Source organism: Rhea pennata, chromosome 8 (assembly GCF_028389875.1).
Source record: "Rhea pennata isolate bPtePen1 chromosome 8, bPtePen1.pri, whole genome shotgun sequence".
Lineage (NCBI taxonomy): Eukaryota > Metazoa > Chordata > Aves > Rheiformes > Rheidae > Rhea > Rhea pennata.
The window spans coordinates 21,484,186-21,509,717 of NC_084670.1; the positions used below are offsets into that span (position 1 = coordinate 21,484,186).

The following is a 25,532-nucleotide window of genomic DNA, read 5'->3' on the forward strand; positions in this document are numbered from 1 at the left end:
AATATTTAATAAATTTAAGTTATTTATTTTTCACTACAAATATACATGAGAAGAACCAGAAATAGGAACATAACTAAAGTATACATCTACCGTGGTCCTGGAAGATTCTGGTTTGGGCATTTAACAGTTAAAGAGGCTATGGCATGCTAACCGAGCACTCTGAAACAAAGAGTTGGCAGCTTCTGAAGGAAAAGGGCTTGTGCTCCACTGTTCCAACTTGTCAGTCAACTCATGCCAGCGCTCTCCCCGTCTGCCTCTTCTACGCACCCTCGTTACATGTGTCTGTCTGCACTGCTCTGCTCATCTGCTCAGGGACGCTCTCGATAAGGCAAAAATTCTGCCTTCTATCTGCTCTGGAATCGGATCAAATCACCTCAGCATTTTGTAGCCCCGCCAGGAAGCTCTTTGCTTATGGTTTCATTCTGTTTTCCTTCACTACTTGTCTGTTTTTGATTTCTAGAATGGAGGAAGCTGAATTGCTGAAGGAAAGATTCCAGGCCATAACAGTAAGTGCTTACACTTATAACTTGCTATTAAAAAAAAAAAAAAAAAAAAAAAAAGGAACTAAAACTCTTAGAAGTAATTTATTAATGAGCTGCCATGTGTTTGCTGAAGAACTATTTATCCCATGAAGGAAAAAGAGAAAGCACTTATGGCTGTTTGAAATGGTTACTTTTTAATTCTGGTTTATAAGCTATTACCTCAGAACAACAGTTACCTTTACTGATTTTATTAGGGTTTGTATTTCATTTTTAAATTAAATTCAAAGTAGTGAAGGTACATGTGCCAATCACTACCAGACAGGCTAAAATATATATTACTATCATCACAACTGAATGCTTGCTTGAAGGACAGCAGGTCAAAAGGCAGCCAGAGAACTCCAAAATAAAACAATTTTCCTATTTTACGACAAAGTGAGAGATAAAAGATTTTCCTTTTTGGATTGTAGAGTTAAATAAATTGCTAGGTTATTGATAACCTAACTTATATAATGCTGTTTGAAAAAGTAAGAATGAAGAGCTTGGAATAATCAAATTCCTACCTGTCATTTTTTTTTTTTGGGGGGGGGGGCAGTAGAAGGAGAGCAATACAGCAAGTGAGATTTATGCTGAAGACTTCAGAAAACATTTTCAGTTCCTTTTCTAAAGGGAATTTCTCTTTGAAAATTTTTTTGGGGGGGGTTGCGGGGGGCCTCAGAGGTGTGGAGGTTCTATTGCTTTTTTTTTTTTTTTTTTTAAAAAGAATTACTAGTAATTTTTTAAAGGAATATATAAAGTTGATGCAACAAAAATGGCTGAGTACAAATTCTCCTCTGATTTTATTTCCCCTGAAATCTATTAGGTCACAGAAAGATTAAACAGAAAGAGAATCTGGCCTTTGGGGATTAAAGGAAAATTGTAGAAGGATCACTTGCTTATCATCACAGGCAATATTTATAAATATATATTGGAAATAAAGATATTTTTCATGCTCCTAGCATGATAACGAAATTAGCTGTGAAATAAATACTATCTGAATAAATAGTAAACAGAGTTTTAAAAAAATACCTTACTGGAATCGAATATATTAGGAAAAATGTGAGAACTCATAAATGGAAATCTAAACAAGCCAAATAGGATTTTAGGTTGTTTTTAAATATGCGGTACTTTAAAAAGGCCAGCAGGCCCACTTATCAAATTTACTTAAGACTTGATTTAAGTTCACAATAAGGCAATTGAAAATGTTTGGGAGTTGGAGGAAGGGTTGTTTGTTTGCAACTGTAGAGGTGTTTGAACCAGATTCACAACCTGGACTTTGTCACTAGTGCCTGGACTCAAAAGAGAGGAAAGGCTCTGGAGCTTCAGGGAAGAAGGCAACGCATGCCCTGCACCCTTTTATGCTTCCTGTAGCTGGCAGGAGGAATGAGGCCTCAGACTTGCTAATGCAGACTCTTACGCATGCCACTGGAGTTGGCAATCTAGTTATGTTCAGAGGAACACGGGAGAAGCATTTTTTAAAAACCTGTGACAGCTTCCACTGTCTTGAATTACAGGAAACAGGAAATCATATTTGGGCTCTGGCCAGGACTTCATTTCTAATACCTGCTGCATAAAGTAACTATTTGCTCTTTTACTTTGGTAGTTGCCCACTTATCAATTCAGAGCATCTAGCTGAAATACTCAATGTATTTTATCACACTGCAGAAAGGAAGAAGTCTAAAGAAAATGCAATTACCATCAGGTTTAAGCAGCTGCAATAGCAGCTGTCTGAAAAACAACACAATTCAATCTCAAGGTACTCAGCAGCTCGGGGAAAGTTTGTCCCAAACAGACAACATGCCCATGAATCACAAGTGCTACCCTAAAGACATTGTGTTGTGAAGGGATCTACTAGAGGTAGCACTGGGCAGTCAGGTACTCAGAGCAGCAAAGAACTGGACTTCTAAACTAACTGGTTTCTCTTGTTAAATGCCCTGCTCCTTTACTGTACCTGACTCTTGCAGAGCCACCAGGGCTTTTCAAGTTCTTTTTTGCATCTTCAAGCAGCAAAGCAAAAAGGAAAATTAATTATTTTTTCTAAATTTTTAATGTCCACATGGCTCTGAAAAAGAAACCTTTTTCTCTATTACGTGGCTTCCCCTTGCTGCTGATGTACACAAGAGATAACAAGTTAAAAATATCTAAAACATTTCTTTTGCTTAAGTTGTAGAAGCTACGATGTTTGCTGTGGCAAACACATGGAGACAAAATACCAAAGAGGAATGCAGATCTTTTTTCATCAACTCCTCTGTTCTGTGAAACAAATAAAGTTAAAGAAACACTTAAGGATTTGAATTATGACATTTCTGCAGTCTCATCCCATCAGACTGAGGTATCCATACCTCCAGACAAGGTCCTCTGCATGATCAAAAAGCATCTCTGGAAAACTGTATGAAAACGATAATATATTAGCTAACTAACACATTAGTTGCTCTGATGGCCTTGACAGTACATGGCATCTGCCATAGGACCAAGCAGACAAGAAAAAACACTGACACCACAATGGACCACTGACAGTCACATATTTGGCACACAGGTTATCTAGCAAGAGTCTCCTTTGTAGACGTTTCCCTTCCTTCCTGATAGGCCCACTTTGGTACATCTTCTCTGTACTCTGAGCCAGGAAAGACTCCTACAGATTTCAGTAGGAGCAACATTAAGGCAAACTCGTCTCCCCTTGACAGATGATAGAAAGGAAGGGATTAGGGTGCTCTTCAAAAAGAGTAAACTTAGCCATGTTAACAAAAGAGTGTGCTAAGAGAAGACTTTGTCTCTAATCTGATTATCTGCAGGGGCATGGTATGAAGTTCAGTAGAACCATGGACCCCTTGGATATCTTCTAGTAACAAACATTCCAACACATGCATAGTCAAAGCTTTGTACAGCAAAACGTTACTTGCAAAAAAATATAGCATGGAGTGCACTGCAAGAAAATGCCCTAACTTGCTTTTAAAAAGTATTCTGGTCACACAAGAAAAGTTCCTCTTACACTGTTCATTTCCCTTGAATTCAACTTCAGGTGTTCAGCCTTCAGCTTTCTTAGACTAGATGTGCATATACATATGATAGGCTATTTCAATCTACTTTTCTGGATAACCACATAGTCAAAGTTTATTATCAACTAGTAAAAATAAAATATATTTAGAACACTAAAGGATGAGTAGAAAGTTTTTGACATAGGAAATAGAGAATGCAAAACAAACAAACCTTTAATAAGAGGAAAAGAAATTTACCAAAGAGATTTCTTATTACACATAGCTCATTTAAACAGTTATTTGCACCTTCATGATTTCTCTGTGCAGTATTTTTATGCACCACTTCATTTCATTTTATCCAGAACTTCTCTACAGGGAGAAGATGATTTCCTTAAGAACTTAACCCTCCGTAAACATAAGCTCTTGTCATATTTTGCTCATCTAAGGATGGGTTAAAGGCCATTCATACAGTAAGATTATGAATATCTCCTAGTAAAGAAAGCTGTGAAGGTCAGGGATCAGATATGCACTGTCCCAAAAATCAGCATTGGCTGAGTAAAATTCTGTATAGCAGCTCTTAGATGAACATTCTTTAAAAACAGGTATTGCAGAAAAATTATGTTGTAGACTTCCTGAATCAATAGATATATTAAAGAATATAGACAAACCTCAATACCACTCCTAAGATGAAGGTAGCCAAGTATCCTGAGGAAAGATCCCTATATGCTGTCTAGTGTATTAAAGAGGCAGACTAAAACAATGAAGGAAAAGCTGTAAAATACAGATGATTTTTAAAGATTGCTATTGGAACTCTTCCGAACTTTACAGATAGAAAGAGATCACTGACACCTATTCACTTACTACCCCCCCCCCAGCATGAGCTCAATTGTATTCTGCCAGCCTGTAGCTTCTACTCCCTGCTCCTAAGTGTTTCTACAGCTTATGACCCCACTGCTAATTTCTGATTTTTAGAATCACATGAACCTAACCCCAACCATGCTACAGCTCTTCTTGTTTTTGAATTGCAGATTTTAGGAAAACAGTAGAGAACAACTCCCAGTCCCATGCCTAGTGCTTCCTTTTTATTGACTTTACACACTTTGTAAGCTCAACTGATTCCTCAAGTGCCCTGAAAGGGCAAACCTCCTCCTTTGTTTGTGAAGGGATTTAACTCTTCCCTAAACCATGCTTTTCAAAAAACAAACAAAAAAAACCCCACAACAACCCCTCCCCACACACTGCTAGCGAGCCCTATTTGCAATCTGTGGGAAAGGGAGATTAGTCTCTTATTGGATGACAGATGACTTAATTTACTTCCCTAAAAATGTATCCAGAAACAAGGGCAAAAGTTGCCATCTCTAATAATACAACTTTATAGCACTAAGGCTGATCAAGAGAATAGTCTGTTAACATAGCCTGTAAGTTAGTTGCCTTTGGTGTGATTTATCTCCCTCTGGCTGTTGAAGAAGTATTGAATCAGTGTTTAGTCTCATATAAAGGAGCCACAAGGATGGTCTACACTACCAAGGCTATCCAAAGACACAAGTGGCTCGAATGTTCTCAGGATTCAGAGACAGCTCACCCATATTCTTTTTAGTATTTGAGGTTTTGCTTTCTAAAGGTCAGCAGCAATGACAACAGCCTTTACAGACAGATTTCTTTCTTTTTTTTTTTTAATTGAAAGCTAACTTATATAACACATACAAATCACATTACACTTGTCTGTGTTCATTTTCATCATTTTCTTGTCACTATTCAAGTAATGAGAAACTTCTAAGCCCATCTTTATTCCTGTTTATTTCAGCTACTAGCCACAGGACGGAAATTTAGCATAGAATTTACCAACAGCCCATTTCACTTACTGATGTATCACAGTACCAAAACGTAGATCAGAATCTTTCCTCTCCTACATAACATGTCAGGTGCCATCAAATTTTAGGTCAGAGCCTTATTTTGCAGATAGGATTATACTTTAATATTATTTCTTCCTGTTTTCTTTCCCCCTCACCTCACCAACAGTAAATTCCTTTTAATTTGGAATCTCTGCTTTTGTGGTCATTAACATATTCAAACAAACTTTGGAAAAAGAGCAGTGGAAATCATACATGAACAAGACATTAGCTGTGGCTGCTGAGAATTCAGCACAACCTGAGTGTCATCTAAACTTTAAAGTAGTTTTTATTTACGTGAATTGACTTTGCCCTACAGACAATTTTTTAATATCAAGTAATTTCTTTAAACCAAGTTTTGACGTTCTCTTAATCTGTAGGACAAAAGAAAACTGCAAGAAGAAATTACACAGAAACGTCTGAAAGTAGAGGAAGAAAAACTGAAACACCAGCATCTAAAAGTAAGTGAAGAGTATTGTATTTATATAACTAGGAATAGCCTCGAGATGTTCAACATCAATAGAGGTTTTGGATTTTTCTCTTAAACAGCAGCAACATCAAACTAATAATGGTTAGATTTTCAAGTTTATGAACATTAAGTGAGAACAGTAAAACTGGCAGATCTTCTGAGGTTTAAGCCATGTTTTTACACTGAAATTTTCACAGCTTTTTGGAGCCTTACCAGGATTCTATTTGACTTTAATAAGCATCGTACTTTTTTTTTTTTTTAAAAAAGCACTTAAAAAAAAAAAAAAAAAAGACACACACACATACTTAGGAGCTAATGTAATTTGATCAGTTCTATGGCATAAAATGAGATCATAACCAGGAATAGTCACAACTGAAAATTCAGGCTCACATTTCAGACTGGGTGTGCTCACTCTGTAATCACACCACAGCAACTTCACTTGCTTCAGTATGTAGCACTAGACGTTCCACCTCCGACTAGAATCTTTCTCAACAAGAAAGGAATGGAAAGGACCAGGCAGAGATGCTTCAAACAGCATAGTCAGCACTGTGGTGAATGAATTTTCCAATAGTGTTTTTTTAGCCTAGTTTGAAAGGTTGTAGGCTTTTAACATGCCTGAACTCCATCAGTGCTACCTCGCAGATGCAGGTCACACAATGCCTTATTCCAGGAGCTAACAGTATTGAGCTGTGTCCTGGTTGTCTGTAAAAATAATTTATGCCTCTCCTAACATGCTGTAAGGTGAACCATCATATCTCTGGGGAAAGCAAGATCTACAAACTCAAACCCCTGTGCCTTCCACAGGGACTTGAACCTTTCTATGTTAGTTCAGCCTTGTTAAAGATTACAAGGGAGTTGTACATTCCTACAGCATCTGTAGACGTAGGAATCAGAATTGCACTGTATTGTCCCAGTACTCATGGTGTGTTTACAAACCACAAGGGCAAGTGATCACTTTCTAGCATTTAGGCCATTCCAAGAGTCTTATCACATCATGGTGTACATGGTGTATGACGTACCAAGGCTAATGTGAAAGTGTTTTCATACCAGAGCTATTACATAGGGTACAACACACATAACTTAGTATTGGGCCAGAGACACTTTACGATAGAAAGAAATGCTAAATTGTAGAAACAATCTGACAGTCCCAAAGCAGCTGTTCTGCACTGGCCTGTGCGAAGCATCTGCAGAGCAGTCTTCTCTGGGAACAGTGTTTGAACAATGGACAATTTCTAGCTGTTTGTCCAATTACGTCATGCGTCATTTTTTCAAAAGTGGCTAAGAAAATTAATGATGTTACATGGTATTTAGTTGTGAGCACTAGCAAACTATTCTAGGAAGAGACAAGAATAGCCATATTGTGTTATACCTACATTCAGGGAGTTTGTTTTCTGGGGTCTAACCTTATGCACACACAAAGCTTCTGTTGACTCCAATGGGCGTTATCAGTATCCAAGCCTTCAGTGACAGCCTTTCTGTAATTGTTATACAAGGAATTATAGGTTTATTTCTGGAAACAGCTAGACTAATTCAGTGCCAAGTAGGACTGAAATCTTACTTTTCTGAAGTCCTGCCTAAAATTTAGTTTTAAACATTTGTTTCAGAGGAAATTAACAACTGTGTTCCCTCCAACTAGGGAAAACTATTTTGTGGAAAGAGTTGTGCCAACACCAAACTACATGCATCTATTAGATCAGATGAAACCATCCTATTTAAACATCTACATGTATTTCATTGAAGACTTTCTAAAACACAACTGCCATGAAGTTGGAAGGGGATGCCAAATGACACAAAGGCAGGGTCAATGCTCAGGGCTTCAGTCTCAGGCAGTCCTTTTTTCCCTGCAGATTTCCTAGGATTCGCAGTTTCGTGGGAGAGAATACCATCCTGCAGGGCTAAGGAGACTGTTAACATTGCTCCTGTGGTCTGCAGAAAACACTGCCAGAGAAGCATCACAGAATACTTAACAAGCCTGCTTTACCCACAGTCTCTATCTTAGCTGAGTCAGGTGTGGAGGATTAAAGTATACTACATAGCAAAAGTTGGTAAAGCATATTTAACTGCAATCAGATCTCAGATACATCCTTGCCATCAGTATCATAGTAGTAGTATTGAAAAAAATCCAACTTAATGTTCATCCACATCATACAATTATCAAAGCTACACAGGAAAAATAAACAAACAAACCTTACATGGGAATCAGTCAGCTCACTGAATCTACATTACAAATAGAAGTTTTATGATTAACTAATACCCTTATGTGCATACTTCCTCCTCACTCTTAATAAAGTTTATACTAAGGTGCCAAGACTCCCACTTCTTCTCTAATAAAGTACTGGATGTATATTGCTCAGCTGGACTGACAAGAGGTAAAGGAGGCAAGGTTTGCATGGCTTACCACCTCCAACCTGCAAATATGATTTTTTTTCATGAATATTTCAGAGAACTTTGATTATTTTCAGATGTTGCTGTTCACCTTCTAGAGCAACTGTAGGAAGTAATCAGCGTACAGGGCCAGATTTTTCAAAATTTGAAAATACAGTTTAGAAATCCACCTACCTGTACACATACAAGACACCCATTTATAAACTGATGCTGTACACAAGGCATTCCTCAGACACTGGACTGGTCAGGACCTAATATGCAACACCTGGATTACTTCTACAGCAGCAGTTCAAAACATGCAGCAAGTCTGCTGAAACATCAACCCCAGCTCCACGTTTGGGGTCCCACTCTTGCCCCACACTCCCTCAACAGATGAGTAATCACTATGTTGAGTTTGCATTTCAAGTTCCTTGCAAAGTCAGGATGTAGAATTGCATGACTAACTCTGTAAAAATCCGTGTCCCCTCTCCCCCCCCCTCCCCCCCGTCCAAGACCTTATTTACAAGGAATAGTGGAAGAAACTTTTCACTTTTTATCTCTTTCTTTCAGCATTAATGTAATCCTATGACCCCCAAAATTGGGCTGAGGCTGCCAAAATGAGACTATAGCACTTCTGACTGCAGCCTTTCTCACAAGTCTGTAAAATATATGCATGTTTTGACACAGCTTTTCTGCTTCACTCAGGACAACCACCATGCTGGCTCCTCTTAGAAACAATAAATCAGCAACATTAAATCAACAGGTAGCAACTGATATGTCCTCCATCTACTGGGTAGACTGATAAAATACGATACTGTTAATGACTGTTCTTACGTCAATCCCAAAACACAAATCATTTTTAATATCTCCTCTTTCAGGGCACTGGGCCCTGTCAAGTCTCCAAGTGCTAGGTACAACACAAAAACATCATCATGCCTACAGTATCCAAAGACAGAAAATTATCGATTATCCTAACTTTTAAAGTACATTTGTCTGTATCTTTTCATCAGAAAAAGGCCTTGCGAGAAAAATGGCTCTTGGATGGCCTTAGTTCTCTCACTCCAAAAGAGCAAGAAGAAATGCAAAAGCAAAATCAGGAGGACCAACAACAGACTTACAGGCTGGAACAGGACATTCTAAGGTAAGGTAGTACATCTCTGCCTTCTGCCTAGGTTAGAGCGGTACTCTCTTAAAACCTACTTTGTAAAAGATCAAAATGTCAATAAGGGCTAAATACATGCAGGCTGATACACAGAGTAAAGCAATCTTTGTCATATTTCTGGACAAGTAGAACCAGAAAATACAGTATGCAAGTTTCAGTGTTGTGAGTTTTGCAAAACCGTACAGTATTTTGAAGCGTATTTGTCTTTCTGATTCCATATACACCTTTCATGTTACACACAAAACATGTAAGAAGCAGCGTACAGGTTTTGTTCTAGAATAGTGATTGCTGAATCAGAATTTTGGAATAGAAGTGCACTGTTTTGAAGGCTCTTCAATTTCACTAGATCCTGTAACAGCCCTTAAAACCTGACTTTTACTATAATACAGTGCTTCCAAGTATTACAAGCCATCTAGTCCCATGAGCAGTACTTGCCTCATTCTTACTCATCTTCCACACTGTTGCGTCCTAATTTCTTCCTAGCACCCTGTCATATGAAGGCCTTCTTGAACTTTTTTGTTAAAAAGGTATTTCTCCAAGTATCATTGGCTAGTGCCTTTCCAACACATTGGGCTAACTTTGAACTGCATAGACAGCATACATACAGCTTTTTTTAAAAAAAATATAGACATACTTCTAGGTCTTTATTAGCACAGCTGGCCCTTCCTGAATACTCTGAACACTCTTTCTTTAGATGTACAAAACTTTCATCATGCTTTTGAGACTTCTTCCTCTATTTATATTCAATAGCAACTTCCTTCATAGTTACCTCTTCCTCCACTGTCCTCCTACACTCTTTTGGCAGAGTTTCCACCAAGATTATCTCCTCCAGTTATTTCCCTCCCACTTACCTCCCTACTCCATCTCTGACACAAATGAGAATTCTCTTGTCTGACAGGCAGCAGCCTAGTGCTATTTTGTCCTATAATTACGCTGACTTCCTGCTTGAAAGCACTTTTCTCAGCAGAACAGCTTTTCAAGCACCTCTGTAGATTTGTTACAGTGTTAGGAGGTAGACAGTGCGCTTTAAAAACATCCCAGCAATCATAGCCCCATGTTGTGATTTGAGAGACATATCAGAGGGATCCATGAGACAGCGTGCTCACCTAGAAAAGGAGACAAGTGGAGAAGGACCAGCTCAGGAGCAAGCCTGAAATGGTACAAAATAGGTAATTCCCTACTAGCCCACAGGAATTCCAGCTCTTTGAGTGAAAGGATAGACTGATTTGTAAAGACCCATCGACGCTGAATAAGAGCTAGAGATTTACCTAAAAGTTCCTTTACATCCTATGAAGTTCAGTGATGGGAGACCTTAAAAAAAAATTTAAGCCTTGGAATCAGGTCAAGAACTGGATTTGGTAAATGGGCATGTTGGGGGAGGATTATTCTCCTGACATAACTAACATCAACACTGTTCTGGACATTCAGCAATTCCCTAGTAAGAAACAGGCGATGTTCCTATAGTGCAAGTCTACAAATATTTATACCACTAAAAGAAGCACTGTTAAACTCCTGACAGATTAACTGCCTTGGAAACACTGAAATACCTTAGCAGAAAAGGTTCAGTATATCCGGCACCTAAATCCTGTCTCTCACCTGATAATATACCTTAAGCACTCTGTGCTTGAGTCATTGTAATTGAGCTGTCCCAGAGCAACGCTGGCAGCAAGTCCCTTCTGTCCCACAACCAGGAAGATTTGGAACAGATGACTTAAAAACCTTCTTACAATATTAAATTCAGAGATTTCAGCAAAACTTTAAAATTAGTTTGACGTTCTCTTTGGAAGTTACTCCATGTTCTTAATAGTGACCTCCTGATGTTTCTAACAGGGTTGGTAAGTCACATACATAATGTCTCATAGAATCCCAAGTTTGTAACAATAGCTGTACGGTCTTTTGATATTGTTCTTGTAATTATTGTCCTATCTTTCTCCTCAGTTCAGTGGCCTTTAATTTCTATTTCCTGGGACACAACACAGAACTGAACACATACAGGAAATGTTAATTATCGAAATAAGAGCTGTAAACACTTTTCTTTAGTGTGACCTGAGCTTACCACTAGTACAAGCAGAAAAACAGTAATCTACGGGAGTTTCAAATCTAAAAAACTCCTTTAATTCCAAGTAGGCAAATCAGCATCACAATGTTCCTGCAGTATTTAGGAGAAATTAGGTATGAATTCTTTTCCTACACAGTTCCAGCTTCAACTACCTAAAAGCACAAATACTTTTTTAGTGTATACAGATGACTAAGATTCTGACCATTAATCAGCAATTAAAATTGTGAAATGATTTTATTTGCAACCATGAGCACTGCAGTGGAAAAACTGCAAGAAAATTTGATTGTAGATGTCTGCCATTATCCTCTTATTAAAAATATTATTCTTTTCCCAGAACATAATGTCACTTACTTTACTATACTTGCTCAACAAAACCTACAAATGGTTCTTTTTAGATTTTTATATACTATCCTTTTACAGCAACTGATTCTATCACGATGAACTTGGCACTTTACAACTGTTGGTTGTTAATAGTGTCACCCAACTAGCTTTGCTGCCCAACTGACTTTTCTTGCCTGTGACCTTCCCCTGGCAAGCTCCACTAGAGAGCTTCCTCAAAGTAGTTTCTAATTCTTGATACACATCCAAAACACTTCAGGTTTAGTTGGAGTGAAACAAATTAGACAATCACTATAAAATGACAAGATTAGTTGACAAAGGAAGTGCAACACAAAATGACATGATGTCTTCAATTTTACAGTAACAACCTCATAGCTCTGATGAAGCTGTACTTGCATAGCATACATTGATTCCTTTTGTTGGGAATCTGTTTTGTAAGAGAGCATACAAAAGAAGACCCAGTGGTGATACTCAGCACCAGTATTATAAAAAAAAGTAAATGATTCATTAACTACAATAGAGAGAATACAAGAAAGAAACCTGCACTCTGAAAGTGAGGATGAGCACAGAGATGCTTCTGATTACATTCCACCCTGCAGTAGAAAGAGAACTCACTTTTTCACTGCTGAAGTTCTAGAGACAGTTTAGAGACTTATAAACCTTGCTATCAAAATAAATGTTTTCATTATTAAGATACCTGCTCTTATAACCACATAATCTACACAGCTTACAATCTTGAGCTCGTGATACACAGAGGAGCAAGGCAAGAACATTTTATTTTACAGGTGGGGAGCGGGGCCAGAAGAACATACCTGGAGTCATGTGGAAACTGGTCACTGAGCTAGGAATTTGAGCAGGTTTATTCTCGTCAAGCATCTTTTCCTATAAATTATGCTTCCTACCACTGTTCAAAAGTTGTCTAACAAATGCTTCCAAAGACATATCCACACTGCACTCCAGGTATGATGTCTTGCTTAGATGCATCTAGCCCAATTTGAAACCAGCACAGACACAGAAATCGAGCAAAGAGGAGTTCAGCATGAACAGCAAAGTCCACCAAAAAGTACAAAATCAAAAGCACCGTGCAGTGGTGCTGTGCCACTGATAGTATTCAAGCCAGCAAAAACTCGCTCAACTACACATATGTGCAGTCACACCTCTGACCTACCTTGTAAGGAAAGACTGACATATTGATCATGTATTCACTTGTCATGCAGTGGCAGTAAGGTATTATGCAGAAGCTTTGTAGAATTCTTTCTGCTGTGCATTCAATTATTAAAATTTGCTGTTGAATAATTAAATATATTCTGCCCACCCCAATGGACAGAATTTCAAATTTATTTCAAATAAATAAAAATATATCTAAAGCATTTAAAAGGTTTTTGTAGTGCCCTTAGGACAGTCTTTTCTTTCTGCTTGGAAGACAGTTACCTGCAGTTGTAGGCAAATTAATTAAAATAGTGGCATAGACTTTTCCATTGCTCTCCTAAATGGGATCTCTGTTTTGAAACATTTATTTGGGTGTCCAATCCAGCTCATATAGGTCTGCTATTTGGTTATGATTTGGGGGTTGGGCGGGTCATGTTAAGATAAAAGGAGAGTTCCATACTTTGTATCAGTAACAAAACAATTAACAATGACCTTAACCACCCTGCAGACAACTAGCTCAGTGGTTACAGACAGGAACAGCATTCACAGTATCTGTTCTGTTCACCCTGTTTACATGTTAGAAGTCACAGCATGCCGAGTCAGCATGTTCTTGGTCAGGGTACAAGCTGAATGAAGAATAAAGGTATTCTATCATTTTATCATTTAGTTTCACAGTAAATAGCACTCATTCCTGATGGAATTTGTTGCTAAACAACATACTTAAAAATGCACAAACACCATGTTACTGAGGCCTGTTTAACTAGTTTGTATTGTAATACTTGAAAGCAGGCACAGGCTAGATAGACTCTAGAGCTGCTAAAGGATTTGACTCACCTCAACACACGTGAGTGCTTGCTAGGCTGCCTTTCCCTCTCAGTCTAGTATCCTCCAGGGAACTTTGATCTGCATTTCATTCTCAGTGTCCTTGATTTTTCTTCCAGGGTGGCAGTGATGCTAATCCCAGCAGATTAGCTGGTGGCCATCAGCAGTGAGAAAAAGCACTGATGAATTTCCTAATTCAGCTACTTCTGCTGCAGGGCAGCCTCCAATTCAGAATCTCAGCTTCTAAGGCTTTTTCTTTAATGCACACCTCCATCCTCCTTATGGTCACGTTTCAAAGAATGCCACTCAAAAACAGAAGGACAAATACCCAGAGGATTGTTTTAATACAGTATTTATGTCAGGCTTCCATTCCTCTGTACAACAAAGCACCACTGTCAAAAGGAAGCTTCTTATTGTAATAGCTAATGTAACTGCTAGACCCTTCCTGAACAAGTGCAGACTCTAACACTACACAATGATATCAATTCAGAGTATTTACAGGTTTCTGAAGATTTAAATTAAACACACCAGAAAGGGATATTCTGGCCTAACTTTTCCACTGTACAAATTAGAAAGGAGAACTATATAGATTGCATCTTCTAAAGGCTTCCTTTCAACAAATTCTAGGGTGCACATTCACAACAGTCTCTAAAAATGAACTGTAAGAACTATTTATGTATATGTGCAAGAGATACTTTTAAAGTCTAGATACAATTCTCATTGCATAGTATGAGAATTTTTTGCCTAACCACACTAAGTACAGGATCAGTCCTCTTAATTACCCTATGAAGTGGGTATCATTATGGGTGTGCGAGCATACATAAACTTAAATACATTTCTTTAACTCCCAGATAATCGTATGGAATTTTTCTCTTCGAGTTTTTTGGCGTTTTATATACCTTTTCAGAGTTGTTCTCCTCTTCTTCCATCTATGTGCCTACGTGCATTTAGAGTCCAGACTGAAATAAACCCATAGCAAAAGTTAATGATTCTATAGCTCATTATGCTTGTATGAGCTTTTAATGCTTAATTTTTGTATTATGACAATATTGCAATCACATCTTATAGAATATATTGAAATACTGGGGTTTTATGCAAATACTATTCTCTAAGTAGTGCAGAAATAGGGCATATGGTCATTGCATGGGTTTCTTTTATAGACCTCCAAGAATATTTAATCCCCATTATCATAAGCTCTTAAATTCAGTACTATAATCAATATCTTTGAGTAGGGTCTTAAGGGCATCTTGCAAAGTGCAGGGCTAACATGTCAAATTCTTTTACTTTCATCCTAGATACTTTTTTTTTCTTTTTCCTCCCACAACTCAGTTCTGAGGACTGATAAATTCTGTGTTTCAAAAAAAAAAAAAAAAATTCTCATTAACTGCTAAAAATCCATGCAGTATGATACTACTGTAACATTATATGCTTATGAGTTTAATAAGGCAACAGCCAGTGTTACTTAGGCTCTTCAAGCAGCACACAGACAGAAATAGATAATGCTCCTCTGCTAGCCTGCATTCAAGTATTCTGGTTGCCTACTGCTTTAAAGAGAAGACAGATTAGTAATGTTGACTTCAGTGTGATATTGTACACCTTATCATATACTGAAGAATAAGTCAGAACATAACACATCTTTTTCTAGCATCTAAGTAGTATAGTCCACCACTACTTTTTTTAGTAACTTTGGGTCAGATAATCACAGAATCAGTAAGATTGGAAGGGACCTCTGGAGATCATCTAGTCCAGCCTCCCAAAGATTTCCTGTTGTTGGTTCTACTGGGGCTCGAACCCAGGACCTTCAGCGTGTAAAGCAGATGTGATAACCAGATCATTCACTGATAACTCTGTTCTGACTAAGCAATCACAGATACCCGTTGCAATTGGCTACAATCATCATTTTAAGAAATGGACTCAAAAACATTTCAAATTCGAAAGGTTTTGAAATTTTCTGAAGTTAAAAAAAAAGTTCTCTCAAAAACTTTTACGAGAAGAGATGAAAGACGAGTCTGAAGCTACGGCACTCACCTACTACACAAGACCCTCAGTTTAAGTCACAGTTTAGAGTTAAATCTAGACTCGATTCCACATGACCTTCACGGGAAATGATCTGCTAACTGCTAGGCTACAGAACAACTTTCTATTTATAAACCCAATGAGTATTTAATTATGCAGAATGGAACAGCATTGACTATGAAGAGGAAAAACAGGATAAAGAACACCTGTTTAAAGTCAATGCCTTACTCAGATCTGAGAAAATAATTTCACTGATAGCCGCCTCCATATAGCATAGTGCATGAGGTGATATACTCTAATCCTTTACATATTACAAGTTATAAGAACCTTCTTCTGATATTTTTACAGTCAAAGAATGCACTATAGATCTATAGTACAATTGCACATACAAAAAAAAAGTGAATAAAGTCCTAGATTAGTTTCCTATATCATAATTACACAAGGGTAATCATGTTTCTTGAGACAACGCATGAGAGAAAGAATCCACTTGAAGATGAGGAAATCCTATGGGGGCTTATGGTTCTTCTCCATTTTCTCTTGAAAAATAAGTTAATTTCAGTCTCTGTTTTTGAAATAGTTTCAGAAGAAATCCATAGCAGGTACCTTTTAGAAAACTGAGCATAATTCCAATTTCACAATTGCTCCTGAGGTATTTGAAATCATAAGCTGATTTCATTTTAGAATGAAATTTGTCAGGGTGAGTGGAATCAATCCTGTTAACATCCATATTCAAAATGTATACAATATTAATTGATCATGGTATTGAATTGTGATTGCAGACTGGAGAAGGAAATTGAGGCTCTGGAAAAAGAGGAAATGAAAATCTCTGCTAATGAAGAAGCTATTTTAAAGAAACTTAAGTCAGTTGAGAAAACAACGGAAGACATAATAAAGGTTAGTGCAAAAGAATTCCTCATTCATTCATCATAACAGTGATGTGAACACCTAGTGTTTAGTACTAACACTTAACAGTAAAAGAAGAACTAGCTGGATCCTGTGAGAGTTCATGAGCTTTTAATACGAGACAAGAAGTTATACTGCTCAAGTACCCAAATGTTTCCATACTCTTATTTGGAGGGGAGAGGGTGATTCATATTATTACTTATCTATAGTACATCACGAAAAATAGCACTGCTGTTGTCACCAATCAGCAACTTTGAAACTCAGAAGATAAATACAAGTAATGAGTACAGAGACTGACTTATTTGCACTCCTTCAAGCTCTCTGTCCAGCTAAACTTAATCATGCTTTCTCCTGACTCCCTGAGATTATAGGAAAATGCGCCTTAGTCATCAACCTTTGTCCAAAAAGTCATTTTGACATTTGAGAATCATCTTAAGCTCTTTTTTTTAAAAAAAAATATATATATAATGTAGCAGCTCACTTCAGTTCTCCAGTTGTTCTTACACATACATGTACATGCATTTTAAAAATAAACAGAAAGATAAATAATACTAGGGAGCCAAAGTAGAGCCCTTGGTAGTCTTTGAAATCAGCTACTTTGGGCCAGAGCATAAGCCTGTTTCATTAACAATTTCTAATGACTAAATCACAAAGGGAAAAACAGGACATACTGCCAAAATAGATGAGAAAGCTTCACTTCCCCACTTGCCACACTCTAAACGTTCTGAGAAGTCTCCACTCTAGGTATACCTCAGTATAAAACAAGGTCCACGAAAAGCTAAAACTATCAGGTAAAGCAAAACACTGTCTAGAAATTATTTTAAAACTGACTAATCATCTATATTGTTATATGGTTCTCTTTTCTAGTCTGTGAAAGCAGAAAAAGCTGGAGTTGAAGAAGGTAGGTTTAGTCAAAAATCCTAGTAAGTTTCTTGCACAAGTTAGTAGAAGCATATTAAAGGCATTGTGGCTCTTATTTATCTAGAGACAGCAGACTACATATATGCCAATATACCTGACCTTCCAAAGTATTTCAGGCCCTCTGCACTCAAAAGGGCAGGACATGCTGCAACAGATGATGATGAAAAGAGAAAAGGTAACTGTTTGTTACTAACTCCAAGGGTACAAATAATTGCAAAACTTTCTTAAAAAACTTAAGCTAATATGCTTTTAGGACAAGAATTACAGATATGGGATAAAGTTGTTCTCGTTAAACTGTTATCATTAACATTGTCAAAATTGAAACGTAGGACATAGGTGTAAGCAACATACCACTGACAATGTTTTCAACATCAACACTATCTTCCAGTACTTCATTCCTGTACCTATAGCTTAACTCTGTAAGTAGTTCTTTCCTTTGTATCCTATATTACATATTTTCTATCAGCAGTTATAATCAGAGTAGATACTGTTGCCCAGTAGGTATCACCTAACAGCTACAAAGCTTCCTACCCCAAGTGCCCAAGACACTAGTCTTGCAGCATGTGGAGCTTTATCAGTTGCTGTTGCCCAGTATATCTCCTGAAACCAAGTTTAAACCTGGCCTTCTCAGTCAGAATCACATAATGAGAACTGGCTCCTCAATGGCTGATTTTTCTTTCAGAAGTATCTTCTAAACAAAATATTTTTTTTTTCCATTCCAAAGTTTTGACAGAATGGATAGAGGATTCAAAATGAGAACCCAATATAACGTACTTGATAATTTATTTTAACATTCATTCTCACTATCAGAATTCTTTCAAATTATTTTCTGTGTCTGTTGCATTACCAGCTTTTAAGTATGTTTCTTCCAACAGCATTGTTTGCCATGGAAATTAAAGTTGAAAAAGACATGAGGACAGGAGAAAACACAGTATTATCAACCATACCTCTTCCCTCCAATGAGTTTAAAGAGACAGGAATTAAAGTCTATGACGATGGCAGGAAGTCAGTCTATGCGGTGTCTTCAAATTGCAACACAACACAAAATGGCATGGATGAACTTGCTCCTGTTGAGGTGGAGGACCTTCTAAGGCAGGCAACTGAAAAAAATTCCAAATCTCCCACAGAGTATCACGAGCCTGTATTTGCAAACAAGTTTTGCAGGCCAACTACTCCTCAGAAGGATAAATTAGTCCCTGTACCAGAACTGGAAGACCAACAAAAGAGGGACAGGAATGGACTTAGCAATCATCAGACAGAATTCTTCAGTAAAGTAGAACCCTTTATGCAGCAACATAAAGAAAATGGTCTTGATCTCCCAAAGGTCACACCACCAAAGTCTCCCTCTCCAGTACTTCCCCAATCAGAGAAGAAAATACACACTAATCCTGAGAACACGATGATATATAATGAAAAAAGAAACACTGCACGTGAGGAATTAAAACCTTACCAGAATACAAGAGAAAAACATCACGAGGCAAACTCTTTAAATTCCTGCCATCTTAATGAAGCGTCTCCTCCATCTCAAGAAGATGAGGAAGATGTTCATTACAGCATTGTCCAAGCTGTACCATGTTACGTGGATGATTCAGAACCAGTTACAATGATTTTCATGGGTTATCAGCGTGTTGATGAAGATGCAGAAGCAGATCAAAAGTTGACAAGATACGATGGGGTTATCCGAGCAGAATTGGTCATGATCGATGATGATGATGAAGATGATAGCAAATCTGAGAAACCATCGTATCACCCCATTGGCCATTATAGTCAGGTTTATCAGCCTCTGAACAGGCAAAAAAACACAGAAGTCCCACAGACAATCCCTGCAAGCAGGCTGGGTGGGAATCTGAACACAGCACCTCACAAAAATTCTATCTCCCTAAGAGAACAAGAGGAATGCTTAAGTTCACCTACACACCATACTCACCTCCACAGCCAGGTATCTGGAGATGGTACTGAAGATCCCTCATTAACAGGTAACAAAGAAGGAAAACCACATCGCTGCTGTCTGCTCATGTAGCAAACTAACAGTTTTCTATTCGCTAGCAACTATTTTACTTTGCTGTTTGAACTGTTTCACAGACTAACGTGCAACTACCAAGCATTTCTTTGCTTGTTTGTTAACAAATGCCAACTGCATTTTGCTACTGTTGAAGTACTTCATCTTTAGCAATGCACTAGTTACCATATCAAAATTTTGAAACCATCCCAGAAAATCCATTTCAGTAATCTTCAAAGATTAAATCAGTGTCTGTCTTTAAAATGACAATTAAAAGTTCCATTCATGCTACCTCAATAAGGAGGGTAGTTTTAATTTAGTACTAGGTAGCTAACGGCATTGCTTCTTAAGACTGTCCTAATTAAATTTATTTGTGCCTATCTACATTCTAACTACTTCCCAGATAATCCAAATTGCGCCTTAATCAGAAAAATTAGCTTTACATTGCATTCTTCTGGAAACAGTGTTGTCTACCTTGCCTTGATAATGTTCATGCAAGTTTTAACATTTGTTAACTTGATTTAGACATTTTTATAATTTCTGAATGACAAAACAGTTCTCCTCCCTACATGTGGTTAGCCAGTATAAACTGTTTTTATATTTCTTTCTAGTCTTTTAAGATCTTTCTTACTGCAAAGTTTTATTATAAAAGATTGGAAAACAATAGCAAGGTCTTACAGAAACAGAAATTTTTATAACTGTATGCATCGAAATGCAATACAACTAAAATGCATTTAAGCATATTTACAGAGTAGATTTCAATCAGGAGTAATATTCCACTTCAAAGAGCTTTGCATTTGAGTTACAGCAAGATCAGACATTCTGATCCCACATTCTCTCCTTGCTCCTTTCCCATACTACCTTCTGAAGAATTTGAGGAGTTTGGTAGGAAAAGTGCAAGTTTTGGCCCTGTCTAAAGCCACATGGGCAGTCCAGCATGTCTTTATATTATAAGTGTATTCAAAAGAGAGGGTGGTCTTTGGATCACATAAGGAATTTCAAGTATTTTTAAAACAATATGCCCTGATTAGGAAAAACCGCTCAATATGTATTCTCTAAAGATGCTATTGGTTCAGAAATATCATCAACCGCCTCATTCAGTCATGCACAACATAGCCTGAAATACTCCAGCACTGCTCAGCCTTTCTGGTCAGTCAGGCCACTTAGCTTTTCTGTCATCTCTCAGGACCTTTGCTTCCCAATTCTACCATCTGTGCACTTTGCTGTGCCCTCCAGGACCAAGGCTGCTGCCAACAGCTCTATGCAAGCAACCAAGAGCGGAAACAGCTGGCTGTGAGGAAGATTAGTCATTTCAGCAACTGCTCCAGCCCTTTGTCTTGGGGACACTCTCCTCACTCCCCCATAACACACATACATGCATATGATGGAGAAGGGACCCTCCCCGCAAAAGCTGGTTGCTACCAAAACAACTCATTCATCCTGCAGCCTGCACTGTACATGCTCCTGAGCAGATCCTGGGGAAGAGGGTTACAAGGAGTAACTATAAGCTCAAAAAGCCATTCTGGTGGCTACGTACATACCATGAGATACAAGCTGAGCACGTACCAATCTTTGCTTACTTTTAACTCCTGAAAGAAGCTTCTGGAAATTCTTCCTTCCTCTCCACCTAAGAAACAATCCCTGAAGAGACTGGGTCCTCCCTTTTTTAGGTTAGTAGAAAATAAATGCTGGCTCTCAGAGAAAAGGGATAACTAAATCTAGTAGAGGCATTTGAGGATCTGTTCTGTTGATTCGTATTTGGTCTTACACACTATTCTACTAAGGAGAAAACAGTCAATTAGGAAAAAATCTGGTCCCAGTTAAATCAATAGGAGTCCAGCAACTGTTTCAATGAAGCCAGAAAGACACCTCAATGTTCAGCACTGCCTCCAAGAGAATGTCTTGAAGTGCCCAGCTGAATCTGGAACTAAGCCATACTCCTCTTCTCCACCCCAACCTTTTTATTACCAATTCTTGGGACATTTTGATCTGTGGAAAAAGCCAGGAAATGACTCAGTTTCTCCATGCAGTCTTGTAATCTTACCGGTACTTCTAAAAAGGAAACAGAATCAGGAAAGCCTCTTATATCTAGAACAATGCATGACAAAAAGCTATTTTTTAAAGGAAAAAAAAAATCAAATCAATCACTGAAGCCTCAGCACAGCAGGTTCACCCTAACAATGTCAGTGAAAAGAGAGGAGTTAGATGATGATTTTTGGTACCTATTATTATTAAAGCAAAAAGCAGTACAATAGAAAACAAGCAATATAATAGAAAAGTAATCCTCTTAGAAATGTAAGCTTTTGGAAGCAATTGCAGCATTTGAATAAGAAAAATAGGCACCAAGGGCTCTCCAAAAGAAAACGGGAAGCAAGAAAGCACAGGACATACCAGGGATAAGGTCCCTTATGTAGCAATCTTCCTTTGGGAAAGTAGTGAACCTTCAGAGCAAGTTACTGCAGAAGTTAATGAAGGCCAAGGACAACTAAGCAGCAGAGGAAATGTTCCAAGCACCAGTCTGTACGCAGAAATCTATAGAATTGCATGATTTACATCATTTTATATAGGAATGATTTTCCTTTACTAAAGAATCAAGACCAAGACATGCATGCCTTCAGAAATACCAAACAGAGAAAAGGATGACATAATGCTACAATTAGGACACCAGTGTTGCACATTAGAGTTTATTTTCTTTAAATTTCAGTCAAATTAGACTGCAAGTGTTCTGAGAATCAATACTCATAAGGGAAGAATACTTAGGGTGGAACAAAGACTAGACATAGTGAGATGAATGAAGAAGGGAAAACTGATGCTGAATAGGCTGGAAAATCTCCTGACAGCATAGAATAGTGTCTCATGGGAAAAGTGAAAGTCTAAGGCTTTTGGCAGGTAGCTAGTCTAGATGAGCTAATTGTTTCCTTACCACTCGAAGTATTGCAACCTTGGAAAACAAAATTGCCTAAGCTCCATTTATGTTGAAGAAAGTAATGTGCAATAAAACTCTTTAATACAGAAAGTGTGGCACACCACACTTTCTGTAATGCAGAGAGCATGATGCAGCCAATAGTCCAGTGACATGGTTTTAAACTATCTGACAGATTTTTCTCTTGAGCCATAGCCAGGATCCTAATCCATCAAAATTCCTTGGTCTGCAAGGAGCACATAGAGTCTTTGTAAGAGCCAAGGTTAACGTCAGCAGTCCTGATATAAGGTTACACTCAGAGGCTTCCATGACTTGTAACAAATTTCAGCATTTGTTGACCTGCATAAATCAGTAAACAGCTGCCTTGACCCATTTCTCAGTACAGAAAACTATGCAGGGTGAAAGGAATAGACCTGTGCTACTTTGAGTGACTTTCCAAACTAACAGGTCAGAGGGCTGCAGTGCTAGAGCTTGTTCTTGTTGCTATCTCAGATCAACATCATGGAAGGGCAAACCTTACATATCAAACAACAGCATCGTATTGCTGTTCTGGAAATAACCTTAGGGTTTAATCATTTGCCTTGTACTGTCATTTTCAAATTAACCTACATTACATAAAGCTACAGACCACAATCATACTAATGTTTACACACATATTAAGTTACTCCATCAGACTAAGCAGGAACATGACCAACTCCTACACCATATACCACTAAGTGGAAAATTTTCTGTGAATATTAACACAAAATAAAGGCTTCCAAGCAGTAAGAGCTCTCACTTAAGAATCTGGTTTAAACAAAGTTTTTTTTAATTATTCAGGCATCCTTTCAATCTGTCGGCATCCAGTCAAGGACAATGCCTGCTATGCAATAGCCAAAGTAACACAAACCAAAAAATGTAGGGAAGAGCTATGCTAATTTTCAAATAGTGATAACGAAGTAAATTCTTAATATACTGCTTTATTGTAAAGTTACCAGAACTAATGTCTTCTACTGATTTCTTTCTGTAACATTAAAACAATGCTTATTCTGTCGGATTAATCACTGGAGGTATGTGTATTCTTCATTACTCTTAATAAGGAGATTTAGCACCAGAAGGTTAGTCATAAAATTTAACGGCATTTTTGTTTGTTTCCTTTTTGCAGCTCTGAGGATGAGAATGGCAAAGCTGGGCAAAAAGGTGATTTAACAGCTACAATGACATGGAAGTAAACTTTATCACTCAAAGCAGAATAAAGCTAAGAAGAGTTTCTTCAACATACTCTTTTGAACTTTAATGGGTTTTTTTTCCTCCTTTATTTTATGCATCTGGGTTATTTGCCTTTACATAAATTAATGAACATTAACAGACTTTTAGATCTGACCAACTGCCACATACATGCAAATCAAATCTGGGATTTTGCTGAATCCAAGGTAATGGGAAGTTTCCCAAGACTATAAGTGCAGTGTATATGCAAATATAGAGATACGTGCATACCTGTCCCCACAATAAGGAACAGTGTTGCTATATACACAAAACAGATAAACATATCTCCATGGAACTTTCCCAGGACATTCTTTCACTTTTAAGTGAAATCTAACGGACTTTTGATTGAAAATGCCATCCCAGCATTTTTCCAATAAAAAAACATCGGTTAATGAAAAACTAGACATACAAGATAGGAACAAGAAGTGTAAATATAAGAGACTGGTTTCCAAGCATACCACCCTGGCCAAAATTTAAAGCATTCCTTTTTATGTAACAGCAAACCAAAAATAGCAAAGTCTGCATTTAAGTATTTAGATGCTTCTAAAGCACCACAGTCCAGTCATCCTTCTATTTTATATATGACAATATAGCCATCCTAAGACCTTCCTTCCTCCCCACATTAGGGCCTCTCCCTACCCAGGGCCTTACAGATTCTGTGCACAGTACCACAAACAACTTAACCTCCCAGTCATGGCTTCACCTGCCTGCTCATTACCAGTTGCCAAACAGGTAGGCACTTGTCCATCACTAGAAAACATTGCTGAACACACAGGTTTTGGTTGGCCAGAGGATCTAGAAGCCTCCCATCAGAAATACTGAGCTGCCTATAGCTCACCCTGCAACTGCAGAAGATCTGCCATGAGTTGCTACCACTGCTGGGTACAGCTCTCCAGCAAAGTCTCAAGGCTCCTACCAAGGAAGTCAATTGCTATGCCTTTGGCTATTGTAAATCACTAAACAGATACATCTCAACTTACATTATTCTGGTATAGCTGACTCAGATTTTATACACTAGGAAAAAAAAACAGCTACAATTTTTTTCTTGCTGGCCTTCCTCATTTCAAAGCAGGAGCCCAAAGCTACCACCTCCCACTAAGGCATGATGCTAGCAATTTGCTGACTCGTAGCCTCTAAAGAGTTGGTGGCTCCCAGTCTGTAATGGGATAGTGAATCAGGTAATCAAGTTTTTGAATTTCAGTCATGGATGGTTGCCTGGAAAGTGGAATAATAGATAAGGACAAATAAATGCAACTATATTATACTTTCCCCATGTCTCTCCTGTGTTTCAGTTTCTTTCTTAGGGGCTTTTTTTGGCTTTCATCTGTTGGGTTTTTTTTTTTTAAAAATCCTGTTTTCAGACAGTTCAGAGAGCAAAAGTGAGTTACCTTCAACCCCTATCTTTTTGATTTGATTGAGTCTCCTCAACAAAGGCAGATCTATACTTTTAATCAAACTTAGATGACCTGGATAAAAGGGCAAACAGGCTCCTGCCAACATAGTATTATTCAAAGCAGTTTAAAACAAAGCAAACAGTGACTGTGTACTAAACTGACAGGTAAAATTCACTAGTGATACATGAAAACTAACATAAAAAAGACAAATAGAGAAGGGCAGTGAGGGTCATGAAAAGTATGAAGTGGCTAAATTATCTCAAGAAAGCTGCATGGAAGAGTACGCACATTTGTGCAGAGGACAGTTTACATACATGACAAAAGAAAACACGCCATAATTATTCAAACAAAAGTTTAAGCACAGACTTCAAGTACGCACTTCTTT

The 25,532-nt window shown here is 37.9% G+C and overlaps 2 protein-coding genes across 22 annotated transcripts in view; one reads left to right on the forward strand and one right to left on the reverse strand.

The window, feature by feature from the left end:
- The window catches only part of FRRS1 (ferric chelate reductase 1), a 177,122-nt gene that overhangs the window by 122,469 nt on the left and 29,121 nt on the right, over nucleotides 1–25,532 (reverse strand). For 18 of the 21 annotated variants that reach the window (XM_062582132.1, XM_062582149.1, XM_062582150.1 and 15 more), the window contains 2 exons: nucleotides 14,646–14,705; nucleotides 13,759–14,051 (listed from right to left, as the gene is read on the reverse strand). The exons of 1 other annotated variant lie outside the window; for it this stretch is intronic. The gene's annotated coding sequence lies outside the window, so the exon portion shown is untranslated. Of the gene's footprint in view, nucleotides 1–13,758; nucleotides 14,052–14,645; nucleotides 14,706–21,571; nucleotides 21,638–25,532 lie in introns of those variants that run through there. 2 more of the 21 variants (XM_062582140.1, XM_062582147.1) reach the window with 2 other exon arrangements.
- On the forward strand, nucleotides 221–23,768 carry PALMD (palmdelphin). The gene is made up of 8 exons (XM_062582153.1): nucleotides 221–506; nucleotides 5,763–5,843; nucleotides 9,226–9,356; nucleotides 16,542–16,656; nucleotides 17,533–17,566; nucleotides 17,651–17,761; nucleotides 18,462–19,562; nucleotides 23,653–23,768. The coding sequence occupies exons 1-8, from the start codon at nucleotides 462–464 to the stop codon at nucleotides 23,694–23,696; spliced, it is 1,662 nt and encodes a 553-aa protein (XP_062438137.1). The 5' UTR covers nucleotides 221–461; the 3' UTR covers nucleotides 23,697–23,768.